Here is an 18,016-nt window from a genome sequence, read left to right as displayed (position 1 = left end):
TGAGACACTGTATTAGAATGATTGTTTAGAGTGGCTGTGGACGCGATATCGTGGCGCCAACGTGTTTGGGTCCGGCGTGAAAGGGAGTCTGTTTGGGTCGAAGTGTGAAAGAAGAGTGTTTGGGTCTCGGTGACAAGAGTAAAGTGTTTGGAGGCGCCAAGCGCAGGGCGTGCGTGACTGTTTGGGTTTTCCGAATGTATGTGAAACTGATAGAGAGAGAATGAGAGTGCGAGAGAGGAAAAATGAAAGTGGGCCTTGGATAAAAGGGACGAATGCGAGGGATGTTGTGTCAGTCGGTAGAGAGTCAGTCGATAGAGAGTCAGTCGGTAGAGAGTCAGTCGGTAGAGAGAGAGAGTCAGTAGAGCGAGAGTCGCGAGCGAATGCGTCAAGTATCGAGTTATTAAGAAAGAAATTAAAGGACTATAGCGAAATCGGTGTGAAATCACTCTACCCGATACGTCACACCTAAGACGTAGGAGTTTCATTAAAATATTCCTACAATACATTACATTACATTTGCCTGTGTACATCTAGATATGTATTATAATTGTTCCGTATGGAGTATAACCCTTTTTAACAAAGATCAAACTGAGGCCCGATATAATTGGAAGCGTCAAAAACTAGAATTTGACCCTACGTGACATCAGATTATGAACGGAGCACCCTATTCATTTGGAGGATACATAAACCGTGTAGAGTCAACTCGAGTCGCATTCGTAAGAGTCAGTAACAGTGAGATCGGGCTAATGTTCCGTTTCGCATCAATAGACCTGATAGTCCAGTAATTGTTCGGTATTCAATAACTGCTTTTAGACCCCGCATTGCCAGTACGTCAACACCGAACACGTTCCAGTAAAACTACCTTTATTATACATTCACTCGCGACACCAACACTTGTAACACACATTTCAATCAGGATATATTTGTGTTGTTTGGTGATTCGAGCAATCTTTAAAACCGTTAATTATCGTCCAATATCCTAATCTAGCAATTGAAAGTTCTCACACGATATAATCTTACTAACGTTCTTCCGCACTGTCATATCATTTTAGGAGCTCTCCGGTTTCGCACCGGGTTCTTCTGCGTTTAACTCCATTCTTAGAGGCTCCCTGAATTCGCATCAGTTTCGTCCGCGAACCTAACTAATAAATTGAAACCATATTCCTGGGGTAATAACCCTTCGCCGGCTTCTCGCGCTGCTCGCAGCCCTGACTCGTAACATAATATATCAAATATTGAAAAGGAGCGTAAAGTATGCAAGGATTCTCATATCCGCTAAAATAAATCGAAAAATGCTTCACCAACATTTTTATTCCTCATTCGGTGAAAATGTACTATGTCTTTTTATTTAAATGCGACCATTCATTATAAATTGATATATTCTAGTGTATATTATATACACTGTATTATTTATTATTTATAAATACTCTGGAATAAAATAGACAATCTCGTATTAATGTACCGCCACACAGGACTTTTGAGTTTACATGTAGTATACTGTGAAGAGGACATGTATAGTTGCTCGTAAACGCAAAAGTACATTTTATAACGACAGTTGTAAACCTGACTTATGTCACTGTGACATTTTTTGCTCCTGTCGGTGAGAACTGCAACACCATAAAGTCTAAACCCTGTTTCTAGAGTGTCAAAAAAGTCATATTAAGTTAATGTATAAATATTAGTATCGTGAAACACAATCTAACGTTACGATTTATTTACCTTTGCTTGATATAGAGCTAACAGAAAATGTTACACAAATGAAACGCATTTACAACAATAAAGTTAATACTTATACTGAAATTAAGAAAAACTGTAATCTGAATCATTTTACTTTGAAACGTATTAAAAAATATCGGTGTTATTATTTAACACGTTGACTGCCACGGTACTTTTCGGGGTTTCCCGGTGTAAAAGTCCAATTTAATTTAATCATCATCGCAAAAGACTGTTCTTCTTAAATAATTTATCCTTTTATACGCGAATGTCATTTCTTAATGCAAAAATATTATTAATCATATTATGGCAATTAATCAAATTACCAGATAACTCGTAGTTGGCGTCCTAGGCAATAACGCAAACTACGAGTTATCTCGTAGTTGGCAGTCAACGTGTTAACAATCATACGAATTTGGTATAGATTGCTGAATAAGGGATAGTATTTTGGGTTATCATACAGTACAGACATTATACACCTGCGAAAACTCAATAGAAGGTTAGATTGAAATGTAGTACTTAAAGCAATTACTAACTACCGAGAAAAATTTAAATACCTATATATTTACAAAGAGAAGGTGAATGAAAATCTAGTTGTGATAAACACTTATTAGTACGTTGTAGTGTTTATGTACAGGGTGTTCGCGAAAATTTGTACCAGCGTTTCTTTTCGTAAAAGGTAAGCATTAGAAAAAAACCAAAGAGGAGATAGTTGTAGTACATTTTAATAGTAATATGATAGCGTATCTCAATTTTTTGTATTTTTAGTATTTTTGTAGAAACAGGTGACCTTCATTTTTTTAAATGGAATGCTACATATTTGTTTACGTCAAATGAAAACGGTCATTGAGACGGGTTCAACCATGTAGTATACTATGGTCTTCAGGGTCATACAAGGGCAGAAATAACAGAAATAGATTTGACATTTCGTAATATTGTATTTGTAATGTTTTTCGTAATGTTTTACCTTTTTAAATTGTAGATTTACTTTTTAACTTGCAAATCTATAATTCAATGCAAAAGCTAAAGGCTTAATAGGTGGCTGAATACTTTTGTGATCAATTCTATACGAATTAAATTGTAGAGAGAAACTTTTGCTAGATGAGACGGTCGCGAAAATCTTTAGTGAGAGTTTTACTTTCCTAATTTAAGAAAGCTTAGCATTTATCTGACACAAACATATACACACACGCGCGCAAGCACGCACGTACACACAACTTTTTTTTATAAGTAGAAGTGAGCAAATAGCATTCATATAAATAAGAACGAAACTCGCGAATTTCACGTATTCACATTAATAAATTAATAACTCAAAAACATTCGAAGAGGTGAAATTTGTGCAAGTCTATTCCATTAGTCTGCTATCTAATAAAAGATCAAATTATAAATTCCAACTTTTAACGAATCTTTCAAAAACCTGATACAATGGAAGACTATTTGAATGAAGGTAGTCTTACAAAATTAAATGAAAGAATGATATAATAGTAAGGAATAGTGACTATAATTCTAAGTTATAGATAATTCCTTCATGGACTACTTCAGTTAAAAAATTTTCACGTTACGCTTGTTTTGCGTTTCATTATTACATCTTATTTTAATTGTTGAAATTTTTGAAGCACACAAATTTTTAATTACAAAGGAACCAATGAAAAAATAAATTCAGGAATGTACTGATCATGAAATCACTACTATTGTGTAATAAAATTTTAGAGCGTGTAGTAGTTGAACAATTTTGTTGAAAATCATAGTATAGCACACAGTTATTTATAAATCTTTAAGATTATAGTTGTAATAAATGAATGGGCAGATTTATATGTGAAATATAGGATCGAAATAAATATGTACGAAACATATTTAATACATTCCACAGTAGAACATCGAAGGCATCATATTTTGCGGATTTGTGCAGCAAGTTTTCGTTTCCCCTACGGGGAATAGACATTTTTATTCATTCAAAAAAAAAAAAACAATAAAACCCCTACCTCCGAGAATTCTACGTCCCCGAAGAACTGGTGATAAATACTGCCATCGCTCACATGAAACAGCCGATGCAAGATATTCTCCCAGGACCTTTTAACACAGAAGGAAAAACAGAAACATTTACAGAAGCGTTCATCGTTATATCTTCACCGCCAATAGAAATCCTGGTTGCTGTGAGAACCGTTTAAGTTGTTATCAAGGCCCTTACCTTTGGGATTTGATTCTGAAACTCTGCCAGATCTTCCTTAAGAAATAGACAAAGCCAGAACAAATTTTATACAATGTTACTTACTAATGTACGGACACTGTATTGCCCCTATAATTGTTGCTGTGTACAAGAGCACATAGATACTATACTGATTCTTTTACATGAAGATAAATCATTTATTCTAGATTGAAAATAAATAAATAATACATTTTGTTTGTTTAAGAAATTTTAAAGCAACAGTTACTACATTTTCAAGTCACATTAATACTCGCACACGTTTATGAAAAGTGGTGTTTTATTTCGAATAAAGTGATCGAATATTAATGCGATGTGAAAATATGACAACTATTTGTTTAAAATGCATTATACCTGTTTCTGTATTTTCAATCAACAAGAAGTGACTCGTCGCTTTGCATAATATACAACAGGACGCTTACATCTAATAATTAAATAAATAATTTAACACTTATACAAATTATACAAATCAACAAGTACAAAAATAGTATTGTAGCTAAATATTAATATGAGTAATTGTGTACAGATAATAAGATAATAAGTTTCTTATACCACAAACGAGGTATGTATTAGATAAACCAAATTTTCTTCTGTCATAAATATTGTACATATGCCATTTATAATATTTTGTCTATTAAATTATTGTACAAGTGATCTTTTTTATTACAAAAGTATACACGTTGGTCTGCTAAACCTATCACAAGCAGATATTTTGGAACCTATTCATAGTCATAAATATCTGGTTGTCTCGCAAGCGTGCAAAATTGAAGCTAACTTTAATTGTTCAAATGTAACGTGGGGTTAATTTTGATAAATAATTTCAACGATTTTCGAATAATAATAATAATAATAATTTCCAATTTCCCAAAATTTCATATGTATCAATGTAACTGTACCATGATAACTGATTGAATTATCCACACAGGAAATGCGTGTCTGACGGTAGCCCCTGGCATGGTTATGCTGCTGCCATGTGTTATTATGTATGAATGCATTAACATAGCAATTCAAATTATTGTAATCATTGACTTAGATAATTTTGATGAATATTTTTTTAGTAAAATGTACTATCATCTGGCTCTTACTCTTGGAATTGCACAAGAATTTTTTATTCATACAGAGATATATAATATGCTTTATTTTTTCTTATAGTATACAGTATACTATAGTATAATAACTAGGCAGCGAATCTTTCGCAAGGAAAAAGTTCTCTACTCTTTCGGCGGGCTGTAATATATAATAGGTTTCGGAGAGGAAAATTTGGAAGGGAGTGGGGAAGGTGTACTGTGGAACGAATGACGTGGAAGAGAAAAGGTCTAAGGGTCGTTTAGGCCTAGTGACTCGGATGTTCTGGCTGACGTGTCTACGGCTTACAATTAGTAATCGTGATGTGTTGACGATTACATTAGTCGGGTATAAAACACTACGATCACTACTCAAAGCATACTAGCAGGCACGGTGCTCTTATTTCAAGGTTCTTCTGCCTTGCGAAAGTGGTTTTCAGCTCATATTTTGCAAACCAAAGCCAGTTACGAAAAATTGTGGCAACAGAAATAGTTTTACTTATTAACTTTACTTAATTGTTGGCAAAAGTACTTTATAATGCAAAGTACAATTTGATTTTGTTTATTGTTCAATGCTAATGTGGCTAAACTATTTTACAAATTTTTTCGGTTCTTTAAGAGTGAAAGTTTAAAAACCGTCTGTCCTAGTGCGTTTAGCGTTTACGACAGGTTAGATTCCTAATGGTTTCTGAGGGGTAGAGACTCTATACATGAGACAGGCGTGACTGTCACCTTAGGTTTCTTAGTATTGTTTCAGTACAGGTATAAATAAAATGTAATACATGGAAATGTTTCAATATCTCTGTTATTTGTGGTTATACGAAAAAATTCCAGAGGAGAAAATTGCACTGTTAAGGTAAATATAATGTCAAAATAAAAAAAAATTTTTGGAAATCATATTTTCGAAATTTCAAGGTCACTGTTATTTTTTATTTGGAAGTTTTAAAGGAAGTCATATAACTTTCCATATTCCTATTTAAAACAAACAGACAAATTCAACGATATCGTTCCATAGTTAAGGTGAATTTCAAAATTTTCAATTTAAATGCGTCACGTGATCCTTTTATCCGATCGACCTTAAATAATGTAAAAAATTTCTTCTCTACTAAAGAAACAATTCTGGAGGGTGTCGTGCATTGGATCTCGATAAAAATTTTTCTCCATGTATAGCTTAGGTCCACCCTAATGTAAATATCCATTTGTAAAATTATGTTAATAAAATGCAATTACAAAACGTCACTTGAAATGTCAACTTATTAATTATTAATTTATTTCTGGTGAAAAGTTGTTGACATATTCCTAACATAACGTAGGCTTCAAGAAAAGATTTTTTATTTTATATGATAGAAATGACTAAAATAATGTTTAATGAGTGAGAAACTTTCAAACAATTACAGTGAGTAATCAAATAATTATTAGAGGCACAATGTGAAAAATATATTTATTTTCAATCTGATAGATAAAGTTCATTACAGTTTGTCAAAAGTATATTTTCAATTTGTAAACATAAATATCCCATTAAAGAATAAAAAATATTCGGTGTACTGTATCTCAAAATAATATAAAATGATTAATAAGCTAACATAATTTTATTATTAAATTACTGTAGTACTGTGGTGACATAGAAAATATAGTAAAAACATGTATACTAATATTGTGGCAAAAGAATAAATAATGTCTGAAGACTGAATCAATCGAATAAAGTAGATATGAAAGGATATGGACGTGACAATACGTTGTTTCACACTTTAGGATTTCTTCGTTGACGCTTTCCCAAGATTTAAAAGACAAATGTGGATAAAAGATGTAGACAAAAGTGGTTATTCACGTTCACCGATTCTTTTCCTGGTTTGAATAGCATGTATCGGGTGCAGTATCGATATCGTCAGGATTTTAGGTGCCAACTAGCTTCCCGAATTACCATTTAAACGGATTGAAATTGTTCGACAGCCCCCGTTGTTCATAGTTGAATTATCCTTTCACGGATTATAGGCCGAAATGGGCTATGTTGTTTCTCTCGAATTTAAGGGATATCTACGCCACGGAGCTTCCAGCACGTAACTCAATCATTTTTATGGAAATCAAGCGTAAACTAAATATGGAGAGCTCTGAACCCAATCGGTGTACGTCCCTGAGCATGAAAACTCAGATAATTAAGACCTCTAAATCGAAGTTGTACAAAAAAGCCAGCGCATATAAAGGTTTGGAAGAACGCGTATCTTAACAAATAACATACAAATAAAATTAATTACGAAAGACGATAAAACTAAACTGTTATAGTTTAAACAAAAACGCATGTTTTCATTCTCGTCCATTACTCTCTGTCTCGATTTTAATTGCTACTGAAAATTCAGATTAATAAATATGCATATGAAATTATAACGCAGGTTATACATTTCGTTTAGCACAATTCGAATCAGATAAATTTTGTTTACTATTACGTAATTATTCGGAACCGGTATCAGAGAAAGTGCCAATTTGTACTAATAAAGATAAATATTTCCAATTATTTGACTCATTTTCTATCATTTATTTTAATTTATTTTACTCGTGATGTACTTAAAATAGTTTATCATAACATAGTAAAAAACAAAAAATAGGAACATAACACGATCGAGTATATCGGTGTGAGACCAGAAGACCACTAACAATCCAATTACAATACTTCTTTATTTTTCATTCTTTTTTTATGAAACGTTCACCAACATATTCGTCGCATTTTTCTGATTAAAATGAAACCACACACGATATCATTCGGATCATATTTGCATTAATTTACACTACTTGTTAACGTAATTGTAATGGGAAATAACTTTAATCGTTCATTGCACAAGTAAATATCATCGGGTTTATCTCATATTTGGTATCATTTTCATTAGAAAAATGCCACGAATGTGTTGGTGAAAGACCCGTAAAAAAATACAGAAGTTTTGTTATTGAATTAATAGTGGTAGTGGTAGTGATCTCCTGGTCTCACACCGATATGCCCGACCCGTATTATGTTACACTACTAGAGCTTCGCTGTGCTTTTCTACGTTCGGCGTAGATCAAAGAATAGTACTTCCTGGACGATATATGTCGATGTGTAAAAAAATTCTAAAACTAAAATTCTAAACACTTTTACATTTTATCTCCAACATTTTAATTTTTGTCATTTTTGGAAAGGATGCAGTAAAATAGAGATGTAGTTACTAAACCGTCGGGTTGATAGAAATACGAGTATAGACAGCCAGGGGACAATTAGAAAGTTCCGGTAACGGCAATATTGTTAAAACTTCGTAATTGTGCCTAATTACCAGTGTGGTCATCGGTATGTGAGACTGTTAGGAAATTCAAGTTTTGACGGTAATGTATGAATATTATATTAAGAGATAGTGCAGCCAATGATGAACTAGTTGTTTAGAGTTTCGGCAACGAATATCTTTCAAAACACTGTTACATTCCATCATAAACGTGTGAACCTAATAGACCGTCAAAGTAGTTTCAAATGATAAAAAAAAATGGTCTCTAGCAAATTATTTCGAGGTTAATTGTGATATTAATATTTTTCGAAGTAGCAATATAAATTTATATTTTTAAAGACTACAATTTTTATAAATTCTATTAAGCAGTACCACGTAGCATTTTTCAGTTTAAAACATTTTATATGCATTTAAAATTGATGAAGAATCCAAAATAGATACACGTTTGTTGATTGACATGATAGAACACAATTTCGGTGGTCACTGTGAATAAATTGGACCGACAATTAAACGACTTAATATTCACGGTAACATGAAATAATATAAATAACAATACCAACAATTATGTTTATAAATTGTGTATTATTAGTAACTATAAGTCCTCATTAGTATTTGGAGTCAGATTATTATTACGACCAGAATCAATATTAGTAATACGTAAATAATGTGCCAAAAGGCGATGAATAGAATCTATAGTAATGAATAGAAACAGTCTGTACTACATTATTGTTCGGACACTACATTGAACATATTCATTTATAATGTACAGTCGACAGGAACAAGTACAACGCATTCAGTAAAATTATAAAATTTTAATGTGAATTTCAATTCATTCTGGTCTTAATTAAATCATTAAATGAGTAAAGCTGCCTTATTGAAATACATTAACAATTTAGCAAATTTTGCGTCTTAATGCGTGATTACGTTAAAATAATATTTCTGTTTTCATAATTATATTATAAGATATATATATATTGGTAGTATGCCGAAAAAACTCAGAAAAAAAGTATTAATGTATGAAATTATCCCATAAATCATGGTATTTTCCTTGCATACTTTTAGAGGGTGAAACACAACGACATTAAATTCTATCAATTTTCCTACTAATTTAAATTTCGCTTACTCAATTATGAGAATATCAATGTATTATGTTTCATTTATTAAACTTATTAGAAGAAGAAAGAACTTTCTATTTGTTTTGTATTTCTTACAGTTGGTGTGGATATGTACTTCTGATTTTGCATGAAGATATGCAGTGACTATATTTTTCAGTTTTATCTTCTAAGGACATAAAAGAATGACGATTTCTTTACGAAACTATTAGTAATGTATTAGTGACATTTTTCTGATTAAAATGAGACCAAACATGACACAATTCGGAGCATATTAGCTTGTTCAATTGACGGTTCAGTAGAACCTCGATTATCCGAACTGACGATATCTAACAATACGTTCTCATTATCCAAATGTGTATGTATTTCACAAGTAAACAATGAAAGCGATCCATACACAACGCGATCTGATATCCGAACACACATATGCCACTGACTAGTTCGGATAATCAAGGTTCTACTATATTGTGAATTAAACAAGTAAATATCATCCAAACTATGCCATGTTTGGTGAGAAAGGTTTCATAAAAATGTAATTTATAAAAAAAATTAAATTTCTTTTTATTTATAATTTATAAAAGAAAATAATTGAAAAATCACATAAAATGCACCTTGTATGGTGATCGAATTTGGCCGTTCGACTTGACTCGCCGCACATCTTGAAAAAATATGTAAAAGCAAGGGCGACAAGAAATGGGGCGATCACGGGAGCGAAGATGTTCGAAATTTTCTTCATCGCTCCGGCAAATCCCGTAAATTTCGGAAGCTATTAAGTTTATCGGGATGGGTAAGAAGCTTCTAAGTTTTATAAATGGCGTGCGACCGGTCCGCCGCGCTGCTGCCGCCACCGCCGCGCCGCAGACTTCCGTGCAATCTACAAAAAGCGCTCGTTCTTCAATTCACTTAATTTTACCAGCACACAGCGAACGGGGGTGCAAGTGTGTTGGCAGCCTTTGCCGGGACGCGATCGATCGATATATCGTAATAGAAAACGATTCATCCGTCTTATCGTCATCCTCGTCTATCTAGGATCGCTGGCCACTGTGTGTCGTTCAGTGGGGTATTGAAATCGATCTGACAATGAGACCATCTAAATGAGCAGATTTTGTCATATATGTGGAGTTTATTATTTTGTTATATATGGAGAAGAACGGAAAGAGTTGATACATTCGCGAGAGAAGAGATTGTACAATTAACACCACATAATGCATTGATTAGACTGTGGATTTTATGCATTTATAACAAAAATAAGTAGGTCAAATGTGTATAATGTGTTCTGTGATTTATTAAATTGCCAAATATACTTCTAACAATACTACAGAAAACATTATCCGTCACATTGTCAATAAATATATTTTTCGTAAATTTCTAATATTATTCTAATATTATTCGATCAACTTTTATAAGTGTATATTTTCTTTGGCTACCAAAATTCAAATTAAATATAGAATTAATTTCTAAAGAATTACGTATAAAACATTTTGAAACGTTTCGAATTATTTGCATAAAAAGTGTAGTTATACTAAATAATAATAATAAATAATAATAATAATAATAATTTTATTACTTTTGTACGAAATACTGATGTTTGCGAACTACAAATGTTCAGAAGATCATTCTCGAACAAAAACAATATTTATCAAAAACATTAATTTCGTAAACCGAGTCAAATGTTTAAAGCCTCCGCATTTATGGGACGTAAAAAAACAAATTATTTTGTACAATTCAGAATTACACATTTGTGTCGGTTATGCCACGTAAAATACATTTGACACCGAACGAAATGTTCATAAGGTTTAGAATGTGAAAATAATTAGTTTTTTTGATAAAAGTAAGTCACATCATCTAAATCTTTCGACATTTGCGTCTGTTTTTGAATTTACACGTCAACATATGTACATATTACACGTTACCTTTTCATGGTTACTTTTATTTCCATTGTTTCCGTTGACCGAAACTCGTAAAATTTAATTTTCTTTTTCCATCAAGTGAACTAATCTGATAACCTTCAGCGGATGTGTACGCGAACATTATTGAAAATATTTTATTTCCTACGATAAATTTTTAAAATATCGTTTTACTTTAAAATACCGAAAATACTGGATTTATTTTGAAATATAACCAGCATTGATTCTGTGTTCACAAAGGAGTAACCGAACGATGAAAATCTCGTGCAATATAGTTCTTTGTTCCGTGCCAGTGGTCGTACTTGAACTAAAAATAAATTTACTTTGACGAAAATTATGCTTTCATACAGTATAATACGATTTCTTTTTTGTGATTATTTTTATTGTTCAGAATGATATTTGACATACAAATTGTAAATAGAAGAGAAATGTAATTCGTGCTACAGGCCACTAAAATAAAAATATGTTAGTTTTTGAAATTTCGTTTCTTACGTATTTGTGAATAAATACACAATACTAAATATTTTTTTATTGGTAGCATAATTTCCATAAAGGTATTTGAAAATTTAAGAATCAAAGGGTAGGAAATAAAGGATATGAAAAAAAATGTATAACACATTTCAGAATTTAATACTACGATCTGATTGTACTTCCATTTAAACTCGTGAAAAAATCAAAACGCTATGTAATGTTCAATGAATTACTTCTATTAATTCTTAGTGAACTAGTTGAACTATATTGAAATGTCAGGCTTAACTTTACCTCAGCAAACAAAAAATTTTTAACTTCTTTTTATGTAATCGTGTAGATTTTGGCAAGAAATTGCCGAAAATCCAAGTTTCAATCTTAGGTGATCAGTAGTTCAATAGTTATACATGTGTAAAGATGTACGATTTTTAGCGTTTTTGACAGGTAAGGGCGCCGCCATGTTGGTATAAGACCGTCGCGCGTCGCTTAACGAGCGGAGCCGCTAGATACTGTGCTACATACTGTAAAAAGTTAAAAATTTCTGGTTTCCTAAGGCAAAGTTTAACCAAATATCAATTTTTATCAAATATACATCTTTCAGTTACTTTTTCAATTTGTTTTCTCAAACCTATCAAACTGTATGTTGTCATAGTTTATTTTCGAAAGAGTAATATGATTGTGTGACTTAGATATTAGATTTCAAATTAATTAAAAAATAATTAATACATAGACGCAAAGATGAAGACCAAGAGAACCGATTTATATTTTATTCTTATTGTAATAATATTTCTCTCGACACTTGTGTATACACAAGAATTTATATTAAAATATTTAAAAACAATATTTCGGAGAACCAAAGACCTAACATACATAAGTTTCTAATAATACGGACTTCAAACATTGAGATTTAAGTCTGAGACATTACATTTTCCAAGGTGTATGCAATTCTAGAAAGCTATGCCGATTTGGAAAATCAATGATTATGATAGTTAAGAAAATGATTGTTACATAGCATGGTTATTTTAGGGTCGCATTATGTGATTTTCGAAAATTCTATTGAGTAACAGCTTGCAAATTGTTTTCTTCAAAAACTACATTGATGTTGCTAATTTTCGTCAATATTGCGTATAGTGTCTATTAAGCTAACGCTAGAAGATAGTAACGGTGATTTAGCTTTCACAAGTCGTTTCGTCTTCTGGGAATTTTTATTCAATTTTTTGGAATTTCTCTGACCTCCCAGAGGTACCATTTTCCGAGGCGAATCCGTGGTAGATCTCATATGCTGCGTGGGAGGTAACGGTAATTTAGCAAATCTCAAGGCGATACGATTCGCACGATCCAATTCGTCACCCATAGGCAGAAAATATTGGCCTCGGTATCTCCTTAAAATACCATATTCTACGCCTCTTTGCAGAGCTGCTTTCACCTGCAATTGTTATCGGTAAATATTACGCGTTATTATTTGCACTGCGTATGGCGTTCAAAAATTTCAATGGAACTATAGAATGTGAATGGTGAATGAAAATATTCCTACGCACACTAGGCTCAAATTTTAATATTTATGAATAAAAATTATTTAACGAACAACTGTAAATCACTTTTTTTTTTTAGTTATAGTACTTTTCAACAGATATTTTAGAATGAAATGTAAAAGTTAGAAATATTTCTTAGATTAATAGAATTCAATGAATTGAAATCAGGTTAATTATAGAAGAGAATGCTTGTCGTGATTTTTATCAAGATCTTGGTGAATCTGACGAATCAACATAATTGATTTAATTTTTAATTTCGTTGATATGCATTATAATGTAGTTTAGTGGAATGTACATATAAACTGTATCTCTGAAAATTTGTTTACGTTATCTGTCGACTTAAATGTTACATAACAATTTATTGTAGATAAGATTATTTATTTACCAGTTAAATTTACCGCTTTCGTCATTGTTTCACTATACGAATAACTTGCACATCATTTGTCTTAAACGGTAATTCTATGGCGATTCTAGCACGGAACAATAAATTAAAAATGTAGAGTAAGACTTTTCTTATCGTTGTTGAAAATATCAACGTTGAACATTTATCAGACATTCGTATATTCACCCTCGCAAAAAAGTAGAAACAAAAAGTGATGGGCAAGCTATTCAGGTTCCATTCAATAGGTTCCGAACTCGGACGAAATTGAAAAGCTGCATTTTTTCGAGAAGAAGGCAACCTATCAAAACATTTTATTCTCTATTTTCAATTCATTTTTTCATAGAATCGCCATTCTGTTTACAGAATCGAATAGGATGCACCTTGAATACTGAAGGTAGTAGAATAGTCCATAAATATCAGCTTAATTTTGTTATTAGCCTGTAGTACATTATTTATAGTACACACTGGCGATGAACAAATGAGCTATGTGATTTGTAACGTATGGATGCTCCTGTTCTTAAAATATAAAATCAGGTTTCCGAATTCATTAAGGAATTAATCATTACCACGGAATGATTGAAACAAGTTTATGAAATCATTAAATAAGTCATTTATATTCAAATTTATACTTTCTTTTTGTTAAATTGTGCTCTGGTTATATTTGGCAAAAATGTATACATAAACAAGCAAACTATTGTACAAGTATACAAATATATGAATTAGAAATATTAATATTTTTTTACTGATTAATTAACAAAGTGACTTATCAACACTTTTAGAAAACGATATGTTATATGTTATATGAATTTTTTCTTCGCAACACGACTACTAAAAATATTATTACAATATTATTATTATTATAATTATTATATTATTTAAGTATTGTTACTGTAATATTATTAATATTATTATTATTATTATTATATATTTAACATTAATCGAAACCTGTAGGTTTATACGATTTTAATAAAGTAAAATAAATTTGCGCATTGCGCAAGATTTAAATGACAACAATAGATCAGAATAAATTGCATATCAAAATAAACACAATCAAAACCAACAAAATGAACCAGCATTTCAAAGTGAAATGCAACTATTGATCAAATCGTGCAAGTTTTATAATTACGTAATATGCATGTGCTGGCCTTAACTGTTGATTTAGAATTATACGACAAGATTAAATAAATTCTTGCCATAGACGCTACTTACCAAGAAATATATAATTTTCCGCAAATATTAATTTTTGTATTTTTAAAGAAGGAAGAAGTCGCATAGTCGCGCAAAAATACATGAAACACTTAAAGACGTTTTCTTCAAGAAAAATTGTGCGCGCAACACCGCACGCATTAAATATAAACGTAGGAAGAATTTTAATCGTAGATGCAGAATGCTTACAGACGGACCATAATTCTTTTCGCCGTAACGTTTATCCACCTTTTAACATATTTTTTTCAAGTAATCCCTGTTCGAGGGAAAAAGATCAGACATGGCTGTTAAATACAACCAGAGGCACGCGTCTAATAGATCGCCTCGAAAGCTTTTTTTTATGCTATCATAATTACGTTTCAGACACTTACTTGTCGTTTAACGCGACCCTCGCCAGCATCGGACGCATAACTTATGTAACCTATGATCTTCTTCGGCGTTGATCCTTTGGTTTCGCGGAGATCCTGTATAGCGGATACGATCAGCGCAGCAATTTTCATCGGCTTTACGATCCGAGCCTTTCTCCTTGATATTTTCTTCGGAACTATCGTCCTTTTCCGTACCATCGCGCCGATCAAATTTTTACCAAGAAATCGCTCTCCTGGTAAGTGGAACTACAACTTGGAAATTTTACGGCACCGTTGCCAGCGAACATCAAAAAAGCTCGGGAAATGTCGGCAGTTGTCGGAAAAATTGTTTAAGCGTTCGTGTGTTTCCCACTAATGAATTGAAGTTGCCTTCAGCTACGAGAAGAAACATTCTGTGTCGTTGTGAACTGTCATGAAAATGGAAAAATATAACTTGTCTCTGTTTAAGGTCCGTTTACATCACACAGGGTTGTTAATATTTGTAATGGGTTTGTAGTTATTACTAAATTCTCTGTTTTGTATTTATCTGCATACGTAGAGTCGCCAGATCAGTGGAATTGACTCGAATTGAGTGGGAAAAGTTACCCTCTCTCACTCTCTGCCGCTACCGGTCTAGTCACGTGAACGAGCCATGGTGAAAGCGTGGGAGAATTGTGTCGTAGAGTGGGGAGAATTTAAAATTTATTTTAATATATTTTTTTTAATTTTTTCAATTAAAAACTGAATATGTCTACTTCAGGGATCTTGAATTGTTCGTGTTGTGTAAAGTATATGTATAGAGTACGCAAGTATATGCAAGAAGCATACATTTTTGGGAGTTTATGAGACAAAATTTGTAGAATATGCAATTTTTGCAATATGTATTGTGACGTTGCAAAATTGGCGACGTCACTTCTCTGTCCATTTACCTTGGAAACTTGAGGCACGTAAAACCATTTTTTGACGGTAATGTAGATCGGGCCCTTAATTTCTGTATTAAAAATAAGGGTTGCAGTTAGTTTGTCCATACTTTACAGTAGCTCATATTTCTATGGAGTATTAAAGTTTATTATGCATTTAATTCAAGTTAATTGAATGATAGAAATTCTGCATATATTATGTTCACTTGTTCGACATAAATTAATTATCTTATTTTATTCACATTTCTACGCAGTGATATCAGTAATTTATATTGCACAAGTTTCTGGGAGTTTATTTTGTCACAAATAGATTTATAAAGAAGAAGTTCTTTTATTATAGTATCATTAGAATAAAAATACACATAAAGATCGTACTTTGTACTAGTAAATATATAGGAAAACTCAGCATCTTCGAATAATGTTTATCTTTAGTTTTAAGGGACGTTTGTGTAATTAAGCGCAGTGTGGAGCGACATCAGTACCATATTTATTAACTCAATTAAACAAACATTCTAGTGGTAATGGAAGGTTAGATTTAATCGTAATTAACAGCAACCGACCATCAGCGGTAATTAGTGATGGTAACAAAAGTTGTAGATACGTGACCACCAATGAATCACTTGCAGCCAATACGTAGAACGTAGATTTGGACAATTAATCGAAGTTCCAAACGGTCATTCTAACTACTACACTCGCATATTGGAATATCAAACAACTGTTATTATAGAATTTATTGAATTTTAAAGTATTCATAATGATGATAAATTAAAATTCACAATTAACTTATATTTTATCATATATTCAAATTATCGGAATGGAAGATGAATAAATCTCGTTGTTAAATGAATTCTCTGACCTTTCTAACGCATACTATTTAATAATAATGTCTGTCTACCATCCAAGAAACATAAATTTTTGAAATAGGCTTAATTACTTTTAATATTGCAGATATTATGGAACTATAAACATGACTTTCTTTATGCATAATCCTTGTTTATTTAAAATCTGTTATGAAACAGCAACGAATAAATGATGTAATTATACTATTAATGAAGTATATTGAACACAGTGTGGTATCACCTGCATTCTGATTTTCATAATGATCTAGTTACATATACCCTGTGACTGCATTCATATTTATGATCTCCGTTAATTAATAATACTTACGTTCTGGAATTATAATTTATGTTCCATAAATATCACATATTTCAAGTTATTAACGCTTTTGATTTTCATTCAATATGTTCTGTAATTCATATCGCAAAGCTATGAAATATTCATGAAATTAACTAAACCGATATATGAGAGATTATTCGAGCGAATTTATTTTTGGATAGTTCATTTACTTATTTCCTAACGTGGTAAGACCTTGAAAAATTACTTTAGCTTGTAAATAGCGTGAAGTATCGTTCAAGATATGTGAAGTCCTTCAGCTTGATAAAGATAAATAAGAGCGAAGGGAAGAGATTGTTTCCATCATTAACTATGTTGTTTAATTACAAATAAAAATATTTGTTTCATATATTTAAAGCGACTAAATACTGTAATTCAATTTGAAATTAATAGAAGAAATTAATTCGTGACTATCACAGTTAATCAAGTACAACTTTATTCTTCATTCAAATTTTTTAATCACCATATTCAAGATTCGTTAATTAATTGTAAGGTAGAGATGGCGTCTAGGAACCATATAGGTAGAATGTATTCTAATTGTTTAGAAAGAAACTGTAAAGAAAGGGAAACTAATTAATTCGTACATCTAATACAATTATAATGTGTGTTAATTCCATAATTTGAGACCAATAATGAGAATTCAAACAAAATTTTAAATATTTGAAAACTGTGTTGAAAATTTTAAAATTGAAAAGTGTAAAATATCGGTGTACATGCATTGTGAATATTTCATTGCTATTCCCAAAA

General features: G+C 31.7%; 1 protein-coding gene and 1 long non-coding RNA gene across 2 annotated transcripts in view; both read right to left on the bottom strand.

The window, feature by feature from the left end:
- The window catches only part of LOC143364171 (uncharacterized), a 432,692-nt gene that overhangs the window by 341,463 nt on the left and 73,213 nt on the right, over positions 1–18,016 (bottom strand). The window lies entirely within an intron of this gene.
- LOC143361911 (uncharacterized) lies at positions 12,815–15,395 on the bottom strand. The gene is made up of 2 exons (XM_076801628.1): positions 15,201–15,395; positions 12,815–13,135 (listed from the first exon to the last, which is right to left on the bottom strand). Exons 1-2 carry the CDS (start codon positions 15,393–15,395, stop codon positions 12,815–12,817), a joined length of 516 nt encoding a protein of 171 aa, XP_076657743.1.

Source organism: Halictus rubicundus, chromosome 2 (genome assembly GCF_050948215.1).
Source record: "Halictus rubicundus isolate RS-2024b chromosome 2, iyHalRubi1_principal, whole genome shotgun sequence".
Classification (NCBI taxonomy): domain Eukaryota; kingdom Metazoa; phylum Arthropoda; class Insecta; order Hymenoptera; family Halictidae; genus Halictus; species Halictus rubicundus.
The sequence above is the reverse complement of the archived record's forward strand: the minus strand, read 5'-3'. Positions and strand labels throughout refer to the sequence as shown.